General features: G+C 41.5%; 1 protein-coding gene across 2 annotated transcripts in view; it reads left to right on the top strand.

Annotated features, from left to right (window-relative positions):
* The first annotated feature begins 2,173 nt into the window (after positions 1 to 2,173).
* Positions 2,174 to 25,846, top strand: part of pard6a (par-6 family cell polarity regulator alpha) — a 125,845-nt gene continuing 102,172 nt past the window's right edge. For both annotated transcript variants that reach the window (XM_078400340.1, XM_078400339.1), the window contains exons 1-2: positions 2,174 to 2,332; positions 2,978 to 3,200. In XM_078400340.1, the coding sequence (XP_078256466.1) occupies positions 2,237 to 2,332; positions 2,978 to 3,200 (319 nt within the window). In that variant the 5' untranslated portion in view covers positions 2,174 to 2,236. The remainder of the gene's footprint in view (positions 2,333 to 2,977; positions 3,201 to 25,846) is intronic.

Below are 25,846 nucleotides of genomic sequence, written 5' to 3'. Positions count from 1 at the left end.
GCGGGAAGATTGTTCCCGATGTTTGGGAAGTCCAGAACCAGGGGTCACAGCTTAAGGATAAGGGGGAAGTCTTTTAGGACCGAGGTGAGAAAACATTTCTTCACACAGAGAGTGGTGAGTCTGTGGAATTCTCTGCCACAGAAGGTAGTTGAGGCCAGTTCATTGGCTATATTTAAGAGGGAGTTAGATGTGGCCCTTGTGGCTAAAGGGATCAGGGGGTATGGAGAGAAGGCAGGTACGGGTTACTGAGCTGGATGATCAGCCATGATCATATTGAATGGCGTTGCAGGCTCGAAGGGCCGAATGGCCTACTCCTGCACCTATTTTCTATGTTTCTATGAGAGGAGGTCTTATCGAAACGTATAAGATTATTAAGGGGTTGGACACGTTAGAGGCAGGAAACATGTTCCCAATGTTGGGGGAGTCCAGAACAAGGGGCCACAGTTTAAGAATAAGGGGTAGGCCATTTAGAACTGCGATGAGGAAAAACGTTTTCAGTCAGAGAGTTGTGAATCTGTGGAATTCTCTGCCTCAGAAGGCAGTGGAGGCCAATTCTCTGAATGCATTCAAGAGAGAGCTGGATAGAGCTCTTAAGGATAGTGGAGTCAGGGAGTATGGGGAGAAGGCAGGAACGGGGTACTGATTGAGAATGATCAGCCATGATCACATTGAATGGCAGTGCTGGCTTGAAGGGCCGAATGGCCTCCTCCTGCACCTATTGTCTGTTGTCTATTGTCTATTGTTAGTGCTCCTCATGATGGTGGATTTGTGTTCGATCACCTCTGGTTACTGCTGCATTCCCCCGTGACTTTCAGTCTAAAGAAGGGTCTCGACCCGAAACATCACCCATTCCTTCTCTCCAGAGATGCTGCCTGTCCCGCTGAGTTACTCCAGCTTTTTTGTGTCTATCTTCACCTGTTGAGTTTAGTTTATTTAGTTAAACTGTTCCTGAATCTTGAAGTTTGCATCTCCACATTTCTATACCTTTTGCCCGATGGGAGAGGGGAAAGAGGCAGTAGCCAGAGTGACTCATCCTTGATTATGCTGCTGGCCTTGCCGAGGCAGCATGAGGCATTAAAAGAGTCAATGGAAGTGAGGTTGGTTTGTGTGATGGTCTGGGCTGCATCCACAATTCTCTGCAATTTCTTGCAGTCTTGGATGGAGCTGTTCCCAAACAATGCTGTGATGCATTCCGACAACATACTTTCTACGACACACCTGTAGAAGTTGGTGAGAGTCGTTGGGGACATGCTGAACTTCCTAAGCTATCTAAGGACGTCTCGACCCGAAACGTCACCCATTCCTTCTCTCCTGAGATGCTGCCTGGCCTGCTGAGTTACTCCAGCATTTTGTGAAATAAATACCTTCGATTTGTACCAGCATCTGCAGTTATTTTCTTACACTAAGGAAGTAGAGATGTTGGTGTGCAACTGTATCCGCAACTGTGTCTTTTGTCAAATCATTGTCACCTCGATAATAATCCCACCTTCCGCAGGCACATTAAACCTTCCCTTTTGGAAATGCTTCCAGGCTTTTCAGTAATGTGGACTAGCTTCAATTAATGTTGACCAATCAAGCAATGGGACCCTCTCCAATGGCGAAAACGCTATCAGGAGCACCAACAATGTTGACTATTGGTTAAAGTAATTAATACATCAAACAGGCTCCAAGATTTGGCGACCGAACCGAATCACTGGGAGAGAGGGCGGGGTGTATTAAGTTTAACTCTCTGAGTGTTGGTCACATTGCTATCTGTAGGAATTTTGTTTTATACAAACATGGCAGTTACTTTTGCTTTAATGAATCTCTGGGTACATGTTAATCATTCTACGTGTCGCAGTTTGAAATGATTCAGGCATGACGAAATGACACATGAATGCAAATGTCCTGCTGCTGGGTGTGTGACAAGACGATGTGAACATGGGCAGCGAGCGGCTTTGGCCGGGCTGTACACATACCTGTACACATACCTGTACACATACCTGCGGATGAATAATTCATTCCGGACGACACATTGCAGTCGCGTTCCACTGTTGCCATCGTTACTTGACGGCAACATTCCTGATGACATCACAATGACACCTGCCCGGCCCCGCCCCCGCTGCGACCAGCAGCCATTCATTAATTCCCGGAGGCGGGAGGCGCCCGCGCGCAGTAGCATCGGGCACGGCGGGGAAGCGGGAGGGAGCGCGGCGCTGGAACAGCGCACCTACCTGCAGTGGAGTTTCGGCGGTACATGGTTCACGTATATAGCGGGGGAGACAAGACCATGTCCAAGTACCACAGGACGCCCGCCAGAACTATGGACAATCTTATCGAAGTGAAGAGCAAGGTAGAACGTGACAATGACTTGATGCATTATGTAACTTTCAGCATTTTCCTCGGTGCACTGCTGGATTGAATGCCGTGAGCTTTCATAATAGCCCAAGGTAGCTGGGATAACATGTAACAATGCAACAAACCCGTCTTGGTTCCACGGATCGTTCGCTTATTTTTTGGACATTTTCCAGGGACTGCGTGTGTTTTATCCGTAAATGCGTGCGGACCACAGTTGCTTGAGCCGCGCTGTTCATCGGAACGAATTGATCCCGCTATTGATGTAAACAAACCTCACCTTAAAAAAAAAACCCCAAGACGTTTACAGCGGTTAAAATATGATGGAGTTTTTTTGTTATTGCGGCTATTTTATATTTCTGTCAATGTTCTCCCCTCTCTGGGCACTCTGAAGCGACGGTGCCCGTTTCTCGCCATAATTCTCATTATTGGCTGTTAATATTGGAGCCATATTTAATGATATTACGTGTTAGAAAGGATTTGAAAGGTTGCCCTTAGAATAATATTTAGATTAATAATCTGCCTATTTTTAAAACCAATGTCTTGGGTGAGTGTATTATTTTCGCAGACATTGGACGCCTGCCTGGGTACGTGTGTTTAGAGATGCAGGTGCTACAAACTCTTCATTTTTCTCCCCTCGCAGTTCGATGCTGAATTCCGAAGATTTGCTCTAAAACGTTCCAACGTTGGGGGTTTTCAGGAATTTTACCAGCTGATTCAAGCCGTCCATCAGATCCCGTACGTGGACGTATTGTTGGGATATACCGACATCCACGGGGACTTGCTGCCCATCAACAACGATGACAATTATCACAAAGCCGTCTCCTCTGCCAACCCTTTACTGCGAGTCATCATTCAGAGACGGGGTAAGTCGAACGCAGGAGCTGCGCTACCTCCCATTGGCGCCTGCATTATATCCCGTTTTTAAAAAAAATCGAGATACATAACGAGTAATGTCTGATGGTGCCTTGGCATTTTATGTGACTTAATATAAACTCTGCATAAATCGTCGCGGCTCTTTAAGTGCTCAATAATGTAGTGCGCCATAATCACTTGTCTTTTTAGATGGTAGGAGACATCTTAACACCGACACCTCTGTGAACTGAACGGTCTCCGCTTTGCAAGCAATTCGGTTAATCTTAACTTTTTCTAAAGAACCGGGAGGGAGGGAGGAGGGGGGGGGGCGGGGTTCGGGAGAAAAGGTCGTAGCATTATAAGTCACTTACAATGAGATCTATTTTTAGCAAAATATTTCTCCATTATTCATGTCCTCTTGTTTTTATCTATTTTTAGCACAAACAAGGCACTAATTGACTCATCGCTATTGGTGCCAAAATGGGTGCGTTAAATAGCTATGACTTGTAGGTTAAGCAATTGAACGTGGAGTTGGTTAGTGTATGTTAGTTATATGGGTTAAAATTATTTTTATAGTGTTTTTTTTTTTTAAACCTCATGCCATAACAACCATTACAACGATTGGCCAGATACAAACAATTGCATTTTCATTCCATATGTAAAGCATTAGTCTTCATAAAGCCTAAGTTTTTAAACTGAAAGGTGAGGTAAAGTTAGATTGGAATTGAGGGGGATTACCTCAGATATGGAATGGAGCAAAAACCTCTTTGAAACAGTATTGCAGAAATATTCTTGCCATTTTTGCAATATGATCATAATATTTTCCACTTCCTGTGGATAGATGAAAATGGTCAGTCTCCACAAATCAACTTTGGCGTAGGCAGCAAACTTTGAAACAATTAAAACAACCTCCTAATCAGTTCTTTTCCTCCCACAACCTCAACTGTTTTATCACTAATTGGAGAACACAGCTGAGGGAGTCCCAGCTGCTAATTGCTTTGCCGAAATGGTCTGCAGACGATAGACACAAAATGCTGGAGTAACTCAGCGGGACAGGCAGCATCTCTGGAGAGAAGGAATGGGTGATGTTTCGGGTCGAGACCCTTCAGTTCTGCCCATGATGCCCCTTCTAAACTTTTCATTGATGCTATTGTAGTCGCCTCTGGAATGACCTCCTGTATTTTGTGAACAACAAGGGCAAGGTGGTTTCATATCCTCTGCAACCCATGAATTACAAGTAGTTTTGGATGACAATGAGGGCATTTAGTTCGCAAATTAGATCCTTTAATTGCACGTTCTTTTTGTTTTGAGTTGCAGTTCCATTAGAAGTCCACTTGTGAATAATATTGATGATGAATGCAATAAGCAAAAATGTTTTTCTAACGCTAGATGTGATTGAATTTACACCACATAATGATATTGGTCTCGGGGTTTACTTTTCTGAATGGAGAAAATGTCAAATAGTTGCCGGCTGGTAGAGTTGCAGCCTCGGCGGTGCCTGTGACCTGGGTTCAATCCTGTCCTCTGGCGCTGTTTGTGTGGAGTTTGCACGTTTTCCCTGTGACCACGTGGGTTTCCTCTTGGTACTCCGGTTTACTCCCGTGTCACAAAGGCGTGCTGGTCTGAAGGTTAATTGGCCTCTTTTAATTGCCCCTAGTGTTTAGGGAATTAATGTAAAAGTGGGAAAACATAGAACTATTGTGAGTGGGTGATCGATGGTTGGCTCAGTGGGCCAATCTCAGGCTTTTTTGTTTTGCCTTGTCTGAAGTGACCTTTTTCACAATTGCTGAACCAAATTCTACCATGCAAGAATGATTTCCTGACTGAATTTTGACGTGGAAAATCTAAATTTAACCAAAGATTCCTAACTTCCTATTGCCCATATGTGATTGATAATATTTTGATTAAATCAATGAGGCTAACACGCAAAATTCTTCGGGTATTTCTAAGATAATCATTGTTGCAGTGTTTTCCTGGTAGGTGAGCAAATGGCATGCTTCCAAGATTGAAGAATGCAGTGGCAGATATGCAAGAATGTTGAATGCTTGGATAGGCTTAAGAAATGTTGATTAAGATGTAATGAAGAACCCCCTTATCAAGCCATTGCAGAATCTAAGTGTGGTCAAATAACTTAATGATTTTTCAAAAGTTTGTCGGATGTCTGTTACAAGATTATCCTGGGGAAAATGTAAAACAAACTTAAAGGTTATCGCTGTATTATCTCTTGTGCCAGCTAGGTGAATGCAGTGCACACTCAAGTTTCCATCAAACGTGAAGTGAGATGAGCAACCGTTTACTTTAACTTATTAACTTGCAATCTCCAACAATCGGAAAATTCCTGCCTTTACCAGCACTTAAATCTGAATATATGGCTTAGTACAATGTTATGAACAGGACATTTGAATTCATGTGGTTCCATTGATCATGTTAACCCCTTTAAACCTGGGTTTATAAGTTTGTAGAATTGCAGGGTTTCAGCCACAACCATTCTCTATTTTTTCGGTCAAGCCCTCCACATGGGGTGCTGGAGGCACCACCAAGATGCTGCTTTCGTACTCTATATTTCAATATCAAAGTCACTTTTAAACTTTTCCACAATCAATCATGGACACTTGGTGCACCATCCATTTCTGTGACAACTTCACCTTTGTTTACCTCCTTGTGCAAACCTCATATTTTCTACAAACCTAGTCATTTTTCCTCCCCCCTCGGTGACAGCCATTTTTATCAAATATTACTTTTGTCTATGGTGACAAAATCAAGTGTTTACTGACAGTTTTATTAAATTATTTCTCCATTACATTTTAAAGTGGATTGTATTTTTGGGGAAGCGCCAAAGCATTTTTATAACAAGATGCGAAGTGATTAACAATCGCTAAATCATCACAGACTGAAGAAATGAATACAAGTTTATTAGTGTACTTGCTTGTGTTAAGTGCTTTGGGATCTTTCTCTGTTGAAAGATGCTATATTTGTCATATTGCTGCTGGGGTGGGGAAGTAATTGCATGATGTGTATCAGTGAGCTGCCATTTATCTTTCAAACTGTAGGTGATTGAGTCTGATGTTTGCTGATGACGCAAGGAGTCACAAGCTTGGTAACTTCTGACCTTTTGAAAGCCAATGGCACTTTGTCTTCAAGTGCTTCAATTAGCTAATGTAGCACTACTGTAGACATAAAACTAGGCAGCAGGAATGATTTAGTGTGTCTGACTGATAGTTGCAAGATTAAATGTGGTTGTGCTCTTCTTCCCCACTTCTCACCAATTTACAATAGCTGAATGGCAGACTTTATAACATTTCCAATACATGGTCAGGACGACGGACCTGGGAATTGTGGCTTGTGTTCTAAATCTCGTCTGAGTTTGTTGCTAGAAATTAGTCTATTCAGTTCTAACGTGATTAGAAAATTTAGCGCGTACTTATGGAGCAGGAAAATACTATTTTTGGCATGCAGCCATAAGTGGGAAGCAAAAGATCTGATTATGTGGAGGTTAAGATGAAGTACATCACAAACTTGGATATTGCCATGCTATAAATTTGTACTAGAATAGGTCCCTTTCTGGATCTGTTTATTCAGATTTACGGACGTGTCAGTGAGTGTTGGGTCTCTGTAATGTGATTGCATTTTGTGTCAACTGATGGATTTCTCAATCCTTTGGGTCATTGCTTTGTGTATAAAACTGGCGTGGAGTTGGTTTAAAATGTTGCTTTAATAGTAAAACTCATTGCTACCTGTGATCATGGGAAGCTTGAAACTATTCTATTTACTTGCACTGTCCTGACACTTTGATTTAGTTGATCAAATGTTCAGGCAGTCCAGTGAACAGTGTATATTGAAGACAATTTATCTGACTCATCTGTGCCATTAATACACTTGTCAAATCTTATTTGTATTTTCAGCTTACATGGTCCTCATTCAAATTGTAAACAAGAAGTTTTGTGGTTGCCAGTTTAGGTCTAGATTTGGATACTAATGAAAAAATGTTTACCTCGTCTGTTGCACACAAGAACTCATTTAGGGCTTTTATACAACTGGATTTTACTCGTTTTAAATGGCACCTTTAGTATTCCCTGAAAGGCAGGCACATGTAATCTCTGTTACCAAGAAAGAAATTACTGACCACCTTGTACACAGCAATGTGATAATAACCCAATGAGTGGTCATTTGGTCAAGGATTTGGCAACTAATTTGCTTTTTGAATATTGGATTTTGCATCCATCTGGGGAAACACAAGGGGCTGCTTTATCTGATGATTTTATCCAAAGGATGACTCCTAGAATGTAGCATCCCCCCCACCCCCCCTGTAATGCACCAGATTTACAATGTTTTTTACCCTCTTGGTAACTCGTGTTCAAATGCTGGCCCTTGTAGAACAATGATTTCAAGTTAAGACATTTAAATGTTTCAAAAACTACTTGATTGTTAGCATTAACTTACGTTTTAAAGATCTGTGATGAAAATCACTTGCTAAATTGCTCATTTCTAAAATGACTAAAATCACTTGATTAGGCACAGAGTACTGGAGTAATTAAGGAGGTCAGGCAGCATCTCTGGAGAAAAAGGATGGGTGACGTTTTGGGCTGGAACTCTTCTTTAGACAGCCTGACCCCCTGAGTTACTCCAGCACTTTGTGTCTATCATCGATATAAACCAGCATCCACAGTTCTTTCCTACACAAAATCACTTGGATGTCTGATGCATATTTTTCTATACATCGTTTTGTTGCATGGTAAAGCCCAAATTCTAAATCTCTTGTTAATCAGCATTTTAGCTAATTTGGTATGAGGTGGGAAACGATGCCTTGTTCTAATAACGGTTGAACAACCATTGATAACTTGTAAAATTCCCTGCTAAGTGAGTAAAATGCCATATGTACAATTGTTTGAAAGCTATGTGAAAAAAAAAAATTTTAATTTATGTGCGTATCAACATGGAAATTATTTTTCTTTCTTGATGTTGATGCAACTTGAATAAAGTTAATCATTCAGTTGGAGAGTGGGGTAATGCATTCCACTTGATGTTGGGGTGATTTTCATGTGTATGAATAGCCATTGCAAGTAGCAGCTTTGCAAATACAATGTGTTTATTGCGAAAGATAGATACAAAAAGCAGGAATAACTCAGCGGTCTGGCAGCATTTCTCTGGAGAAAAGCAATAGATGATGTTCCAGTCAGAACCCATCTTCAGACCCTGAATGCAAACCAGTTTTTCTTGAATGCAAGTTTTGGCAAACCTGCAACTTTGTGGCTTCAGACTGCGTGAGCACCAAAAAACTTACTGCTCTTAATATTTGATTGCTAGCATTAACTTGATTGGTGCAATTAAGTGACCTCTGCTAATATTTCTCAAACTGGACCTTAAGATATTTGGAAATGTTCTTCACAAGCACATAACTTAATGTACTTTTTTTTTCTTGTCTAAACCTGTGTCTAGTTGGTGTTCTGTAAATGCCCTTTAATTTGCATCAGTAGTTTTAATAGGACAATCTCCTTTTAGAACCGACCTCAAAGTCCATTTATACAAACGTAGGTGTGATTGACTTCAAGCTTGGAAATCAAATTGGAGGCTTTGGCATTGGTATTAAATATGTCTTGATGAGTTGAGAGAACTTGTTGGTGGCAGTGTGGAGAATAATGGAAACTTTGAATGTGGATAAAATGTGGTTAGTTCATTAATCAGTTCATTTTTGTATGCTCTCAACTGGTAACAGCAAAACGCCATCTAAAGATGGGAGTTACTTACCAACGTAGGGGGTTTTGAAGTAAAAACTTCACTCGCAACCAAATACTTGTATGTTAATTGTTGCTTGTTACAACATTCAGGGTAGAAGTAATAAATAGTGGAACAGGAACCCAATGAGCAGTGTTTATTACAAAAAATTGGGAAGGAAATCTTGTTTCCAGACTTAATGTTGGGACAATAAGACCATGTCCACAAATTTGCAAGTTTTCAGATGTCACATTGACCATTCATTGTGTGGGCCAGATCTGTACAATAACAAAAAAGGGCATGTTACCACTTGAAATATTGCAGGATGAAGTAATTTGGCATAGCTTTTTAAAAACAATTCAAAGCTATTTTGGTCTGGGATACTATGTACTTTTCACTATGATGGGGCAGAAGATCTGGCATTATTGGTTGTTTGTCTTTTTGGTTACCTTGCATATTTGGTCAATTAGATTGACTTGCATGACAATTTCCACCCACTCGCACACAAAAAAAGGGCAACTGTCTTGATTTTGGGGGAGAGGAGGGAAATAAATTAATTGTGAAGTCATGGCTGATTTTGGTCCACAAAGCAAGTAAATCATTCGCTAAAGTTTAGAAGTATAAGTCGCAAGGTTGTCCTTGGTATCCATTAGCTTCTTTTACATGTTTACATTATTTTTCCTCTGAGACCTTGATGGAAAGAAAAGGGAATGGAAAAGAAACAAGTCTATAACAATGCTAAACAGAACATAATGCACTTGCAGAGTAAGTTGATTAGTACGTGCGGAGGGACAATACTTTGCAACAAAAGCTGTTTTTAATTTATTTGGGGGTAACACCAGGTGATCATGTTTATTGCATGCAACGTTGTATTAAATACACCTAAAGGCAGTTTGCATCGCGTACAAGCTGTGAACTATAATGCAATCTTTGTGGCTGCAGAGCCTGCACCAGGTTTCAGTTCAAAGTTGACCATTGGAAACAGCTCGTTAAAGTACTTAATTTTTTTTTTCTTTTCCATTTGTCCTATCCAATATAATATAACACAGCAGGTCAGGCAGCATCTCGGGAGAGAAGGAATGGGTGACTTTTCGGGTCGAGACCCTTCTTCAGACTGATGTCAGGAAACGGGGCTTCCCTTCCTCCATTATAGATGAGGCTCTCACTAGGGTCTCTTCTACATCCCGCAGCTCCGCTCTTGCTCCCCCTCCCCCCACTCGCAACAAGGACAGAATCCCCCTCGTTCTCACCTTCCACCCCACCAGCCAGCGGATACAACGAATCATCCACCAACATTTCTGTCACCTACAACGGGACCCCACCACTGGTCATATCTTCCCATCCCCTCCCCTCTCTGCGTTCCGCAGAGACCGTTCCCTCCGTAACTCTCTGGTCCACTCGTCCCTTCCTACCCAAACCACCCCAACCCCGGGCACTTTCCCCTGCAATCGCACGAGATGCAACACCTGTCCCTTTACCTCCCCCCTTAACTCCATCCAAGGACCCAAACAGTCTTTTCAGGTGAGACAAAGATTCACTTGCATCTCCTCCAACCTCATCTATTGCATCCGCTGCTCTAGATGTCAACTTATTTACATCGGCGAAACTAAGCGCAGGTTCGGCGATTGCTTCGCTGAACACCTGCGCTCAGTCTGCATTAATCAAACTGATCTCCCGGTGGCCGAGCACTTTAACTCCCCCTCCCATTCCCAGTCTGACCTTTCTGTCATGGGCCTCCTCCAGTGCCATAGTGAGGCCCGCTGGAAATTGGAGGAACAGCACCTCATATTTCGCCAGTGCAGTTTGCAGCCCAGTGGTATGAACATCGACTTCTCCAACTTTAGATAGTTCCTCTGTCCCTCCCGTCCCCTCCTCCTTCCCAGATCTCCCTCTATCTTCCTGTCTCCACCTATATCCTTCCTTTGTCCCGCCCCTCCTGACATCAAACTGAAGAAGGGTCTCGACCCGAAACGTCACCCATTCCTTCTCTCCCGAGATGCTGCCTGACCTGATGAGTTACTCCAGCATTTTGTGAATAAAAACCTTCGATTTGTACCAGCATCTGCAGTTATCTTATAATATAACACAAGCGGGTTAATAAAGTTCCTTTCTATTTCAGTTATCTGAATATGCCTTCCATCAATATTTGTTTTCCTTGAGTAAGTGGATTCCCAGTCTGGATGTTTTAACATTTACTAAGTTGTGGTGTAACTCCTCCAGTTAGCTCTTCTAATGAACATAATGTTCCATTTTTTGTGGGAGAATCCTTGCTCTGCAGCCAGTGGCCAAACCACATTCCATCAATCAACTTTTTGACTTGGTTGATAACATACTTTGATGGAGTTCATCTACTCTCCTAGAGATGCGAGGCTTAAAGTGCAGTGATGCAGTGTTGCAATGTAGTAGGTGCGAACATTTGGGTGAGATGTCAATGTGCAATATGTAGATACAAGATTCCTCGGCACTTCCCTGCAGAAAAGGTCTCTCCACATCTTGATTAACATGGGTGAGCTGCTCATTATTCCAGTAATGTTGGGGTGTTAGGTGTGAGCAAATTTGTGGGCTAAACTTGTGGGCTAAAATTTCAGCTAGTAAGAAAAGATGTATCAAATATGTACATGATGTTCAAGTTTTTGCAGTTGGGATTGGTGTTTATTTGTGTGGAGTATCTTCAGGGTTTTAGTGTGTTGAACATTTGTTAGTGTCCTGTTTTTAAATTTATGGTACCTCTTTAATGTTTTCTCATGTTAATTGTTCCTGGGAGAAATGGGTTTTTGTATTTGACTTGCAGATTTGGGGGGGAAATCATAATTTAACAATTTTTATAGACAATAGGTGCAGGAGTAGGCCATTCGGCCCTTCGAGCCAGCACCACCATTCAATAGACAATAGGTGCAGGAGTAGGCCATTCGGCCCTTCGAGCCAGCACAGCCATTCAATGTGATCATGGCTGATCATTCTCAATCAGTACCCCGTTCCTGCCTTCTCCCCATACACCCTGACTCCGCTATCCTTAAGAGCTCTATCTATTTTTCAGACATGCCTTGTCTATTTTAAGATTTTGTTTCCAGTCATGGACTTTTCATGTATTGGTTTATAGCTAACTAAAATGTAGCTACCCAGAGCTGCAGAAACACCTCAAGCATAACTTTACAAGGAGCTGATGGAAGTAATCTTTGAATATCCCTCCCAAAAGAAATGCCCACAAGATTCTAAAAGACATTGAACAAATCCACTTCTGGATCCCTGTGTATCCCCACTAAGATCCAATGGCTATTTTGACACTCTGCTTGGTGATCATTTCCTGTTAAATATCACAATGGCAGTTTGTTTTTTTGCTGTTTTTGAAATGTCGCGACTATTTAAATGTCACCAGTACATGATGTCCAGAGATCGTGAATGATGACTTAACTCCGTTTCATTTATCATGCATGTGCTTTATTTTAACAAATCCTCTTTTAACAGGTCTCATTCTGAATCAGCTTGTGCAATGTTGCTTCATCTCTACAGGCAGGCAAACTGTTACAGGTGTATATTGATCTTTTGCTAAACAAAAAGATGCAAAACTTAATCTGCACTTCTCTCCAATGAGAACAATTGTACACTTCCAGCAAAGGCACGAAAGGCTCAGTAATTGGGTGATTTAATTCCAAACTCCCAAATTGAAAATGCAGATGTTCCCTGGCACAGAGCTGGGGTGATCTATTGACCTTTTAGTGGAAAGCAATTAAAATGTTTTATTGATTGTCATACTTGATTTTTCACTTGATGTGATGCCTTTAAATTGGATCTCCTTTGTACTTTTCTTACTCTGGCCTCTTTAATAATCCCCAAATTTAATCATTCTGTCATTGGTTGTTGCATCTTTAGCTGCCAGGGCTCTAAGCTCTGAAATTCTCTCTAACCTAATCCTCTTCTCTTAAAATATTCAATCTTTTGGTCATCTGCCACAAAATTTCCTGTTGATTCCACGTTTACACTGTTGAGAAAGTCCTTGATGCTTTCTATATTAAGTGCACAGCATTGTACGTTGTTGGAATTGTGACCAAGGTGCACAATATGGTCAATTATTGCACACATTTGTACGAAGGGTTCTAGAAACATAGAAACATAGAAAAATAGGTGCAGGAGTAGGCCATTCGGCTCTTCGAGCCTGCACTGCCATTCAATATGATCATGGCTGATCATCCAGCTCAGTAACCTGTACCTGCCTTCTCTCCATACCCTCTGATCCCTTTAGCCACAAGGGCCACATCTAACTCCCTCTTAAATGTAGCCAATGAACTGGCCTCAACTACTTTCTGTGGCAGGGAATTCCACAGACTCACCACTCTCTGTGTGAAGAAATGTTTTCTCATCTCGGTCCTAAAAGACTTCCCCCTTATCCTTAAGCTGTGACCCCTGGTTCTGGACTTCCCCAACATCGGGAACAATCTTCCCGCATCTAGCCTCTCTAACCCCTTAAGAATTTTATATGTTTCAATAAGATCCCCCCTCAGTCTTCTAAATTCTGCATTAACTATTCTCTTTTCCTGCATGTGTTTAAACTTGTCTTCAGGGATTACTGTCCAACTGACCAATCATTTCTGCCTGCTCTAGTCACACAGGACGAGTTTCTAGTCCCTCTTTCTCCCAAGTCCTTTCAACAATGAATGCCATCCTAATTTGTACCTGTAAATGTGCCTTCATTTCCAATAAAACAATTATACACGTCATCCAGTTTGTAATTTAAGAAAGGATGTGGCTAATGCTGGTTTGAATGACAAAGTCAGATTATAGATTACAGAGTGGAGAATTTATGTTAAGATTCGATCTATATAGGCAATTTTAAATGTAGGCAATAAAGATGGGTGAAAGGGCCTTGGACCAAATTTAGAGGGTGTAAAATAGGATTATGGGGCAGAGTACAGTGGATGCATTGAACGTAATGGCAGCACCACTTTAATGTTGCCAAAACTGAATTGAGTTGGAGGATGAGGAGGGAATGATTCTCAAATTTGTATTCTGTTTAGACTTTTGCTTAAGATTTTAATTTGATGCCAAGTTTGCTTTGTGCTAACATTCACGACCTCTTACTCAATTTTCATCTCTTTCTTAAAGATGTCAATGTAAGGTTTTCTATTTTTAACCAGTGACTGCTCCCTGTCGTTCTAACAAAGAAAGCATCACTTTTGATTTGCTTATGACATCAAGAGATTTGGAAGAACATTTTTAGGTGGGGTCTAAACCAGTGACTCAAATTGTCATCGACTCAGACTGACGTTTGTACTAGATGTGACTGTCCTTACTGACTCACTCCTCAGGCAGTTAATCTGTGTATTCTACTGAGCATTCTACTACGACACAGCTTTTACAGTGTACCTGTTTTGTTCACAGTGACGGAGTTACACAAAGGTGTGGTGTGCTCTTAGTTTTAGTTGGCAAAGCAATGTTTGTTTCTGACTCTGCACAATGCATTGTTACAGAAATAGTAGTTTCTTTGAAAGTCACTGCAGTGTACCTTGTGTTTGGTAACGGAAGTTCTGGATTATTCTTGTATCCAGGTGTGTGCGTAAGTGGGAAGGGAGGGAGGGAGGGTCATCACATTAGCAGAATAAAAAGGATTCGGGAAGAACATTAGCTGAATCAAAGCAAATGTGTCCTCTAGATATCTGCATTCATCTTTGTAGTCTATGCAACGTTTCCTGTCACTTGTCTCGCCAGTGGGCTTCATCTAGGTTACCAGAGGCCAGCAATTCCCTGAGAACCACGTGTATCTCCCTCTTGCAGGTCTAGTGTCCACACCGACGGACTGTGTGGTCACATGTTGAGCTGGAGATCTCTTACCCAGCCCAGTCCCATTCGTTGGCATGGGGTTGCTGACCTTGAGTACGAGGATTTATTTCTCTTAATTACATAAACATTACATAAACATTCTAAGAAGGTTCAAAGGTGTCAAGGTTGTAGTCTCGGGCACTGCTTGGGGCTTGCTCTGCTTTAATGAGATAATTGTCTAGTGTGGAGTCTTGGCTCAATTGGACATTCAGGTTGGGTAGCTGGCTCAATCTTGTGTGGTCCAGTCCAGTGTAAAAGACAAAGCTTTCATTGCCTGATAAAATAGAGAGGACACAAAGCCTATTTCTGCCTAACCTTATTATTGTTTCTAACCAACCTTTAGTTGCAGGTGATAGACACAAAGTACTGGAGTAACTTGGTGGGTCAGGCAGCATCTCTGGAGAAAAAGAACGGGTGAAGTTTCTTCAGACTTATTATTCACTAAGTGGCTCTTGACAACCTAACTGCTAAAATTGGAAGAAGGGTCCCAATCCAAAACGTCACCTATTCCTTTTCTTCAGAATGTTGTCTGACCTGCTGAGCTACTCCAACTTTTTGTCGACCTTCGGTTTAAACCAGCATCTGCAGTTCCTTCCCGCGCATATCTCTTGCTATACACTACCCAATTCTGGAATTACTGGAATGACAATCTAGATGTATGCTTTGTATTTAGATTTGAAAGACATGTGGAGTAGCTGCCATACACTTTATTTTTAATGTTGTAGTTTTCAAACTGCTGATTCATTCTGAAGATTTAGATGGTTTACTCCCAAAGTAATCCACCTACAGCTAGGTGATAGAAATTTGATGGGCAGCTAACCGCAGGCTGAGCATTTTCAATAGCGTTTGGGGTTTGGATAATGCAAAGTAATTTGATCCATCCATCAAAATATTTTTTTTGCAGGGTGAACTGCATTGGAAGCCATTATCACCATTTGGATGTTTTGAATGCTCAAGTGCTCAGTTATTAGACTAAAGTGCAAGTGTTCGACTAGACTAATTTAATAATCCAGGCTCTGTGCAAAGCATAACTTTAGCAGCGAGGTTGTTAAGAGTCACCAAATGAATAATAAGAGCACTGGGCCCAGACAAGAAGGGTTGTATATTTCAGTGCTGGAGGTCTTGTGGAGTGTTATTCAGATTTTAATGTACATAACCATAATGCAGCCCCTCATAGATTTGGTACTGATGTAATCCGAGCACTTTGCTGTAGACAAATGGAGCGGCACAGTGGCGCAGCGGTAGAGTTGCTGTCTTACAATGAATGCAGCGCCGGAGACCCGAGTTCGATCCTGACTACGGGTGCTGTCTGTATGGAGTTTGTACATTCTCCCCATGATCTGCGTGGGTTTTTGACTGAAGAAGGGTCTCGACCAGAAACATCACCCATTCCTTCTCCTAGATGCTGCCTGACCTGCTGAGTTACTCCAGTATTTTGTGATACCTTCATTTTGTACCAGCATCTGCAGTTATTTTCCTACAGAACTTTATCAAATATCGCAGACATGGAGTGCTTGTTAAGCTTTTACTTGGTTGAAGCAATTAAAATGTTGCTACTTAACCTAGTGAAAGAGGATAATGTGCAGGTGTAATATTTTCAACACATGGTCAATTTAATATCAGGACATGATATAATTGACATTTATGAAATAATTCATTTTTATATTGCCTACAAACTGCTCTGTATGTATGTGATGTATCTATTACAATTGTAAATGATCTTTCAACTTGATGACAATTCGATTAGATTGTCTATTTTTTCCAGCTATTCTCCTATGGTGATGCTTTTTCCTGAGTACTGACTTGGGTGGTAAAGGCACCCTGACTCAACTTACAGTATCCAGCTTCATCTGGTGTACAGCTGTTTCCCAGCTCTGAAGTATCTGCCTGGTGTCTTTTTGATGTTGGCTCCAACTACTGAATGGTCTGGTTAATGGGGAAAGACAAGGAGTGCTGCCCAGCGCCAGATTTCTGGCAGACAAGCTGCATTTAACTATGTGATCTGGAAAAAAATGCTCATGAACTCTTGTTGGTAGGACACCTGACTTTATTGTGAAGATTAATTTCCTTGCAGATATTTGAAATTCCTTCTCGGTGCATGTGATATTCAGGTCGTAGTTTAAATCCTGTGTGCTGAAATGTACTTGTCTCAAAAAATGTGCTTCATTTGAAAATGTTTATTGCAGACAGACCAAAATAGCAAAACGTGGAAAATGCTTTATTGGTTAAATAGTACCGGTAGAATATCACCTACAATACATAAACATCCCTCCTAACACATTAGTATTATTTTCATATTTAGCAACTGAGACCATGTACGTTGTTGAGAAGATAATGATTAACGTTTCAGAGCTGATCTGGCTGGATTGGCGTTGTGAAGGTGTGTGAAAGAGTTTAGGTGCTTGAATCTAGTTCCAACGAAGACAATGATGAGAATTTGACAGCAGATGAGTTAAACCACATGCAGATTGAGTTGCCATTCCTGAACGTGAATACCTCACATTCCTTTGGTGCTCTGCTTCTGGACTGTTGCCATAACAAGTATTACAATTTGTTATTTGTGGATCCAATCTGGGTGACTTTATATTGCCTCAATTGAACCCCACCTGCACTTAACTGAAGCCCCTTTTTGTCTCCTCTATAACTAACCTTGTGTCAAATCCACACAATATACAACACTGCATTACATAATGGTTCAAAGGTCTTTTATTGTCACGTGTACCAATTAAGGTTCAGTGATATTCGATTTACCATACAGCCATACTAAAGAAGGCAGCAAGACACACAACTACATAAAAGTTAACATAAACATCCACCACAGCGGATTCCTCACTGCGATGGAAGGCAATAAAGTCCAATCATCTTTCCTCTTTATTCTCCCGCGGTCGAGGCAGTCAAACCATCCGCAGTCGGGGCAGTTAAAGCCCCCCGCAGCTGGGGCGGTCGAAGCTCCCGTGGCTTGGAGCTCCCGAAGTCTGTCTCTGACTAGAGACTGCGAGCTGCATGATGTTAGGCTGCAGAGCAGACGGAGATACGATATGGAAAAAAATCACATGTCCATCGAGGTGAGAGCTTAAAAAAAGTTTTCCCCAACTCCCCCCCCAACCCACATAAAACAAGCTAAAGAACATTAAAACATTTAACACACTATAACACAACAAAGAAGGAATGGACGAGACAGACTGTTGGCATGGCAGCCATTGCTGGCGCCACCCAATGTGAATTCAGGTAATGAGTATATTTGTACCCACCACCATTCAGGAAATGAGTATATTTGTAACTTGAGGCCCCATCCTTGCTTCGAGTCTACTTGTCTCTTACCTCCCAATCGGATGCCAACCCGTGTCACACGCTAATTATTTTTGGGAGGCCTCTAATTTTTAATCGTCTGGTGTGAATGCTATAAGTAATTTCCAGAAGCCTTAATAAAAACATGCCAAGATGCTATCTTAGCATTCATTACTGACATTCTGAATTGGATTGGTTGGATATGCCTTTAAACATCTCAATTTTTCTCAGCTGGCTCGTTCAGGTTCTCAATCAGTGATATTCCAGCAACTTTTCTACAATTAGGCAGACAAGCCTAGTTTCATTCTTCCCTCTTATTGAAATCTTGCACTCCTGAAAAATAGATACAAACTACGAATTGAATAGATCTGCTACTTTTCTTTCGAGCTGGTTCAGCTTGCACCTACGGTCTAAATAATATCTTGGATTTTTTATACTTTATACATTGGTTTTCCTCTTGTTTTACTGTGAGCTGCTTTCATATGATACAATTTCCTGTCTCATTTTCTTCATGGGTATTGCCTACCACACACCATAGTTTATTTAAAACTACTTTTAGTGATTTATGGACTTAATTATTTGGGATACTCTCTCGATTCAGCCAGGTTTGCTGTGACTAATTAATTTCTCATTCTTTTAAGTCTGTGTTACTGAGCATTGGCACTGTTTCTGCACTACTCCCTCGCGTACTTGGTGTTGAGTGCATAATCACGAAAAGGGCAAAGGTAAAGCCACGGTATGTAATAGACTTTGTGACTGATTTAAAGTTATGATCACAGTAAAGGAAGTCTAATTTCAGTTAATTACTAAATCCAATTATATCTTGCGCCATTATTGATAGTGTAAACAAACATGCAATATCCTACATATTCATTGGCTTTGCAGCTTCAAACTATCCTGTTCCTCTCAGTAAGAATGTTAAATATCCCTTGACTCTCCATTGCACCCTGCTTTTTTATTTGTTTGCCCTAACCCTATTATCAAGACTTAACAATTCCTTATGTCCTGCACACTTTCCTCACTGTTTCCAGTGCCTCGCCACTCGTGTTAATCTATCTCCTGCAATTACATCTTTTCGCCATATTCCAGGAGAAAGATATATTCCTCCCCCTCCCCAACTCCTATCATCTAATTAAAAACTGCCGCCTGGGAGTGCAGCTGCCTCAGAGCGGCAGAGCCATGGGGTCAATCCTAACCACTGGTGCTGCACTGCCATGTTTTCAGGTTCTCCCTGTGACTGAGCTTGTCCTCCCACATCCCAATGGCGTGTGGGTTTGTAGGTTCATTGGCCTTTGGCGATTTCCCCTGGTGTGCAGGGAGTCGATGAGCAAGTGAGGTAACATAGAACTAGAACAAATGGGTGATAAATTCTTGACATGGACTCAGTGGGCCCCAAATGCCTTTTTTTTTCTCCTTTCTCTATACTTGGGTTGGATTTAATGGATTGTTTCACTTTTAATTGTAATGTTGTGTAATCAACAGACTATGGAATCCAACTTTACAAGCCTGTCATGGTTTGAAGAGACTTACAGTACTTAAATTTGGGAGTTGACCTAGAGTGGAGAGAGGCCACTTGCTGCAAACCATGTTTGTAAAAAGAAATGTTGTGATCCTTCTGCCTAGGCGCATGTACCTTCCTGTTGTGGCCAGGACACTGTACGACAGCACCAAGGGATACAGGGGACTCCAGTGGAATGTTTTGGGCACTTGCAAGCTCTAGATGAAGAGGCTCATGTTTTTTTAAATATCTTGTAACCTTATCAGGTAATTGTCACCTGACTGGATTGACCTTGCTGAGAGAAGGATCATGTCACATGAAAGTGATCCTCTTTATTGTTCTTGGAATGATGCCTCAGTTGCACCATCAGCCACTTCTTTTTGCTTTTGGCTTCTCCTCCATTTTGTCCTAGTCAAATGAGAATGCTCATGGTAGAGCCAATGCCCTTTGGCTGAAATACTAACTTGCCTTTTGGCTTATTCTCTGTCTGCACATTTTGTCTGTGATCAGTAATTTAGTGTAAATGCATGCATTGAAACTAGTGGATGAAATATGTTTCATTTAAAATTCCAACCTTAAATGGAGGTTATATACATAATTTGCATGTATATGCGTACCGACTCATTTAGAATTACAATCTTAAATAGAGTTACAGCCTTAAATGTACATGCTTACCAAGTCATTTTGAATTACGACCTTGAATAGGCTTACAACCTTGAATGTACATGCTTACCAAGTCCAAAAACGCAATTCTAATTGCAAGCATAAATAACACCCTCTAGTGCTTCATGATATTAAACAATCCATGCAGTGTGGTTATTTAGTATTATCATGCACTATTTAAGTTTTTCATTTGAATTCAATTTTTGGACTTAGTAAGTCAGATTAAAAAAGAAATGAATGTGAAAGATTTTGGCTTGCTCCAAATTAATTGTTTTATTTACAATAGCATACCACAGGACATGCTGGTAGTCACAAATTAATTTCAATGCATAAATTATGCATCTAATAGATTCTGAAAATTGAGCATTTTTTTTCAGTAAATGCAATATCATTAATTCTAATCAATTAAAATGCAAATTGTACTGCTGTTGTTGCAACCTGATTTGGTAGACTGCCAGTGCAATGCTGTGGCATTTTTAATTATCATTGATATATGCTGTGAGGTGAACATCAATGATCTGTGGTATAGGGAGACTTATGACAAATGTTCAAGGCTCTCCATTTCGACACCAAGACTTGAACAAACTTCATAATTTCCTATTGTGATCTTCATGTCGTGAACAGATATGATTTAATGTCATTGTTTTGAAACCTTTTTCAATTTGGAGAACAAGAACAGCATTTTACGAACTACATGGAAATCTGTTAATATAACATTTCTCCCCTACGTGCCTCTAAATATCAAGTTAGATCAATTTTGTCAAGGTGCATTCAGTGAATGGCATAAGATGGTGATTTGCACAACAGCAAAATCCAGCAATTAAAAGTCTAGAAAAAGACATGCTCAAGTAGCTCAGCAAGTCAGTCTGCATCTCTGGAGAAGATGGAAAGGCAACGTTTTGAGTCGGGACCTTTCTTTTGATTCCAGGGTCTGACCCTCGAAGCAGAATCCAGATGGATCCCAATCCAAAACATTGCATTGTGTCTACAATTACTTGACCAGATTTTGAAATGGACAGATTATCCCTGTTTATCAAATGGCATTGTCTGTGGCCTCTTGAAAAATTGGGAAAGTTGTCATGTCTAATCAAAAAGACTGTTTTATTAACTATTGTACTTAATTCTACATTGAGACGTGTAAAAGTCATAATTGTATTGGCATGAGGAGGATAAAATTAATTCTCTCTCCTCTCACTAATAGCAATTTATGCAATCCTACCGAGCTGTCTGCAGATTTTCATTCAAGTATTAATCTAGATCCTTTGAAAGTGACAATTGAATCTCTCCTGCCATCCTTTCAAACATTTTAACAAAATAAATATGCAGGAAATTCAGTATGCCTTTAGGTACAAGGCAACACATTCATTGTCGTCGAAAAAATAGTTTCTTCCAGTTTTGAAATTATTGCAATCATAAAATGGCCATTCATAAATGGTGTGAATTTGAGCGGCCTCTCGAGTTGCTGTTCCAGATGATGTTAAGCAAAATTTCAACAGTGCAGGTCTGTCAGATTATCCTGTTATTTGTCATATTAAACCTAATACTGGTATGGTATATTTGGAGAGTCGGGACAATTGAGATTCAGTTTTGAGTTGGTTGTGTTGTTGCATTTGTGTGGTGGAAAAGATGTTGGATTTACAGCAGGCCACATTCCAGAAGTAAACCGACTGGTCTGAATAGTTTTAAAGTGGGTACTCATTCAACAATGCCAAAAATGCAGGCTGCTTTTATATTGTTCACTGGCTGGTTACATTTTTTGAGCTTGTCTTTTTGAGTAGTTTCATATTTCTCTCTCATTACTAGTGATGGTACAGAGCTGGTGAGCAACTTATTACCATACTTTATCCTTGTTGTCACCCTGCATCGGATGGAAGATGGGCAGCATTACAAGTGAGAGGGAAGAGTTAGACAGAGGCTCGTACATGTACCAGATAAGGCAGAGACTATGATAGATGGAACCGGGTGGGGGAGGGTGATGTCTGAGTGATGATAGGAGGGAAAGATGAATAAAGAGAGAGATGCTGGGTGCAGAGTGTCTTGCATCAATGGGAAAGGGACAGGCGTTGCAGTGAGTTACCTGAAATTGGAAATTCAATGTTCATGTCATTAGGCTGCAGGTAACTCGAGGGAATTGAAGTACTGTTCCACAGGTTTGTGTTTGGCCTCATTGTGGCAGTAGGCAAGGCTGAGGATGGACAGATGAGAGAAGAGCTAATGCTGACATTGTTGATGAGGATGATGGAACATCGAGAGCATTCTTAAGTATGAAATAAGCAATCTATCTTCACTTTGGAATATGAATTTATTCATTAAAATAAAGGCAGTCACTGTCAGATTGAGGGTAATTTGTTTATTTTGTTAAAGACAACTTATGATTAAATTGTTGCAGCTTTTTTAAATAATGGGGAATTGGAAGGCTAGGGTTTTAAATCACATTCTGGGTCTTCAAATGGCACATGAGCAAGATAAAGCTGGCAATATTATGGATTAGATCCCAGGCAAAGCTATCTTCAGCACCCAGAATCATCCTTCCCTCCAACATTCCCTGCCACTTGCCTGGACCAGCTGCTAAATCTGATTTGCTGATTATCTGAAACATAGAAACATAGAACATAGAAAATAGGTGCAGGAGTAGGCCATTCGGCCCTTCGAGCCTGCACCGCCATTCAATATGATCATGGCTGATCATCCAGCTCAGTAACCTGTACCTGCCTTCTCTCCATACCCCCTGATCCCTTTAGCCACAAGGGCCACATCTAACTCCCTCTTAAATATAGCCAATGAACTGGCCTCAACTACCTTCTGTGGCAGAGAATTCCACAGATTCACCACTCTCTGTGTGAAGAAAGTAATTAAACTTTAAAACACAGTGCTTATAAACAATAGCACAAGCAAATAATTAAGAGAACTTGGCCTCTTTGTTACATGCCAATCGGAGAGCCTAGAATCTCCACTTGATATCAATGGATCTTGATTGTACATCGTGCACCAACAGTGACCTGACATGGGTCCGAGAGGCTTATTTTTCCCTCTGGGAAATTCAAGCACAATAGTCTAGACTCCGGATGTCTGAGCAAAGTGAGAAATCTCCCCCCCCCTTCCAATTATTAGCAAGTGCTGCACCTGTAACACATGCAGTTATCCAGAACTTAGTTCCATTCAAATGACCGAACCTTGACTGTTCCCTTCCGAACCATTGACCCCAGCCATCCTAATCTAGCCCAGCAGCAAACACTGGCATTGTTCACCATTCTGACACGCAGAAAATAATATTCCATTGAAAATTACACGTGGAAAAAATCTCGTGGTACACAGCTCAGTAGTAGGAGGACGGTTTGTATTGCTAAGTTGTTTTTGAAATATTGTATCCATTATTTCCTTACTTTCACTTATTGATCAGCAAATTCTGCACTTGCAATGCATCTAGCTATCCAGGCCTTGAACCAAGGCTATATTTCTGATCAATATACTGTATATAGATAGCATTAACTGTTTCTGCAATCCTAAACAGTCTCACAATTCACTCCCAAGCCTTCAAAGACCACATACAGCACTATAAAGATGCCCTCTCCCGTGCCCACTCCACCTACTACTCTCAAATAATTCACTCTGGCTCCGGAAACCCAAAAACACACTTCTCTACAATAAACAAACTCCTCAGCCCCCTGGACACCATCTCCCAATCATTCACAGTTGACAAATGCACCACTTTCCTTTCATTCTTCCAAAGCAAAATAGACAACATCTACAGCACCTTAACCACCAACGCACCTGCTCCCCCTCAAACCACCTGCCCCCCCTTATCCTGTCAGCCCCTGCCTCAGTTCTCCCCAATCTCCACCACCGACCTCTCTGACCTCTTCACAGGAATAAAAACTGCCACCTGCTCTCTGGACCCCATCCCCTCCAGCTTTGTCAAGGCCTGCCTTCCTGCTCTCTCTCCACTTATCACTGCAACAATAAACTCCTCCCTGTCCACTGGCATCGTCCCGCCATCCCTCAAAATCGCTGCTGTCACCCCCATTCTGAAAAAACCTGGTCTAAACCCTGACACCCCAAACAACTTCAGACCAATCTCCAACCTACCCTTTCTGTCCAAAGTTTTGGAACGTGCTGTAGCTTCCCAACTCAAATACCACCTCTCTACCAATAACCTGTATGAAACTTTCCAATCCGGATTCCGCTCAAACCACTGTACTGAAACTGCGCTGGTCAAAATCACAAACGACATTCTCCTCTCCTCCAACGCTGGCAACCTCAACATCCTCATCCTACTTGACCTCAGCGCCGCCTTTGACACCATAAATCACTCCATTCTCCTCACCCGACTTGAAACCTCCCTTAACATCACCGGCACAGCCCTATCCTGGTTCAAATCTTACCTCTCTGACAGACACCAGTTCATCTCCATTAACAACTGTAAATCCCCCACCGCTCCCCTCCCCCAAGGTGTCCCCCAAGGCTCAGTCCTTGGCCCCCTCCTCTTCATCCTCTACATGTTCCCCCTTGGTCAATTAATCCGCCGTCATGGTCTCAACTTCCACTGCTTCGCCGATGATATCCAGCTCCTCATCTCCACCAAGTCAATCTTCCCCCACCACACACTCTACACTGACAAACTGCATCACTGAAATAAAATCTTGGCTTCAATCAAACTTCCTCAAACTCAATTGCAACAAATCTGAAATCATCATCATTGGTCCAAAAACGCTCACCAAATCCACCCAAAACTTCATCCTCAACATTGATGGTCTCCCAGTATCCACCTCACCTCACATCCGGAATCTTGGAATCATCCTTGATCAAACCCTCTCCTTCGACAAACACATCAAACACATCACAAAGACAGCCTTCTTCCACCTCAAAAACATTGCCCTACAAAGCCCTCCATAACCTGGCCCCATCCTACCTGACCGACCTCCTCCACAGGCACACTCCCACCTGCACCCTCCGCTCTGCCGCTGCCAATCTCCTATCCCCCCACATCCGGACCAAACTCAGATCCTGGGGGGACAGGGCTTTCTCCATCGCTGCTCCCACCCTATGGAACTCACTACCCCAAACCGTTAGAGACTCCTCCACACTCACCACATTCAAAACATCGCTGAAGTCTCACCTGTTCAGTACTGCCTTCAACCACTGAAGGTCACCTCACCTTCTGTCTCCTTTCTCTGTTCATTTATTTATTTACTTATTTATCTATTTATTCATTTCCCTATGTTCTCAAAATCTCTGTAAAGCGTCTTTGAGTATATGAAAAGCGCTATATAAATAAAATGCATTATTATTATTAATGATGGTATAGGTTTTAATATTGTTCCTGAATCTTCGCTCCAGCTGGCCCCAGGGTGTCTTGAATCCTGACTATATTAAGTAATGTAGTTTGCATAAAACCATATCGCACCAGTAACTTCAAGCATTTGGCACATTTCTTGGCAGCAAAGCATGAAGAAGAATGACCTATTCTGTTTGTCAGAGAAATGGTCCCCAGGGCACTGTATTCTACAGGGCACTTGCATCCATATGGAGTCCTCCATAAATGGAGTTGAGTGCAGAGAGTCTTGTTACAGCACGGGTTATCAGATGTACGCCAGTGTCCAATTGCATGTTGGTGTTTTTTAAAGCAAATCCTTTGCATTCACCTGTCAAGCCTCCTCAATGCCAGAATACCAATAATCACAA

This window comes from Rhinoraja longicauda, chromosome 6 (genome assembly GCF_053455715.1).
Source record: "Rhinoraja longicauda isolate Sanriku21f chromosome 6, sRhiLon1.1, whole genome shotgun sequence".
Taxonomy (NCBI): domain Eukaryota; kingdom Metazoa; phylum Chordata; class Chondrichthyes; order Rajiformes; family Arhynchobatidae; genus Rhinoraja; species Rhinoraja longicauda.
This window is presented reverse-complemented; position numbering and strand designations above follow the sequence as displayed.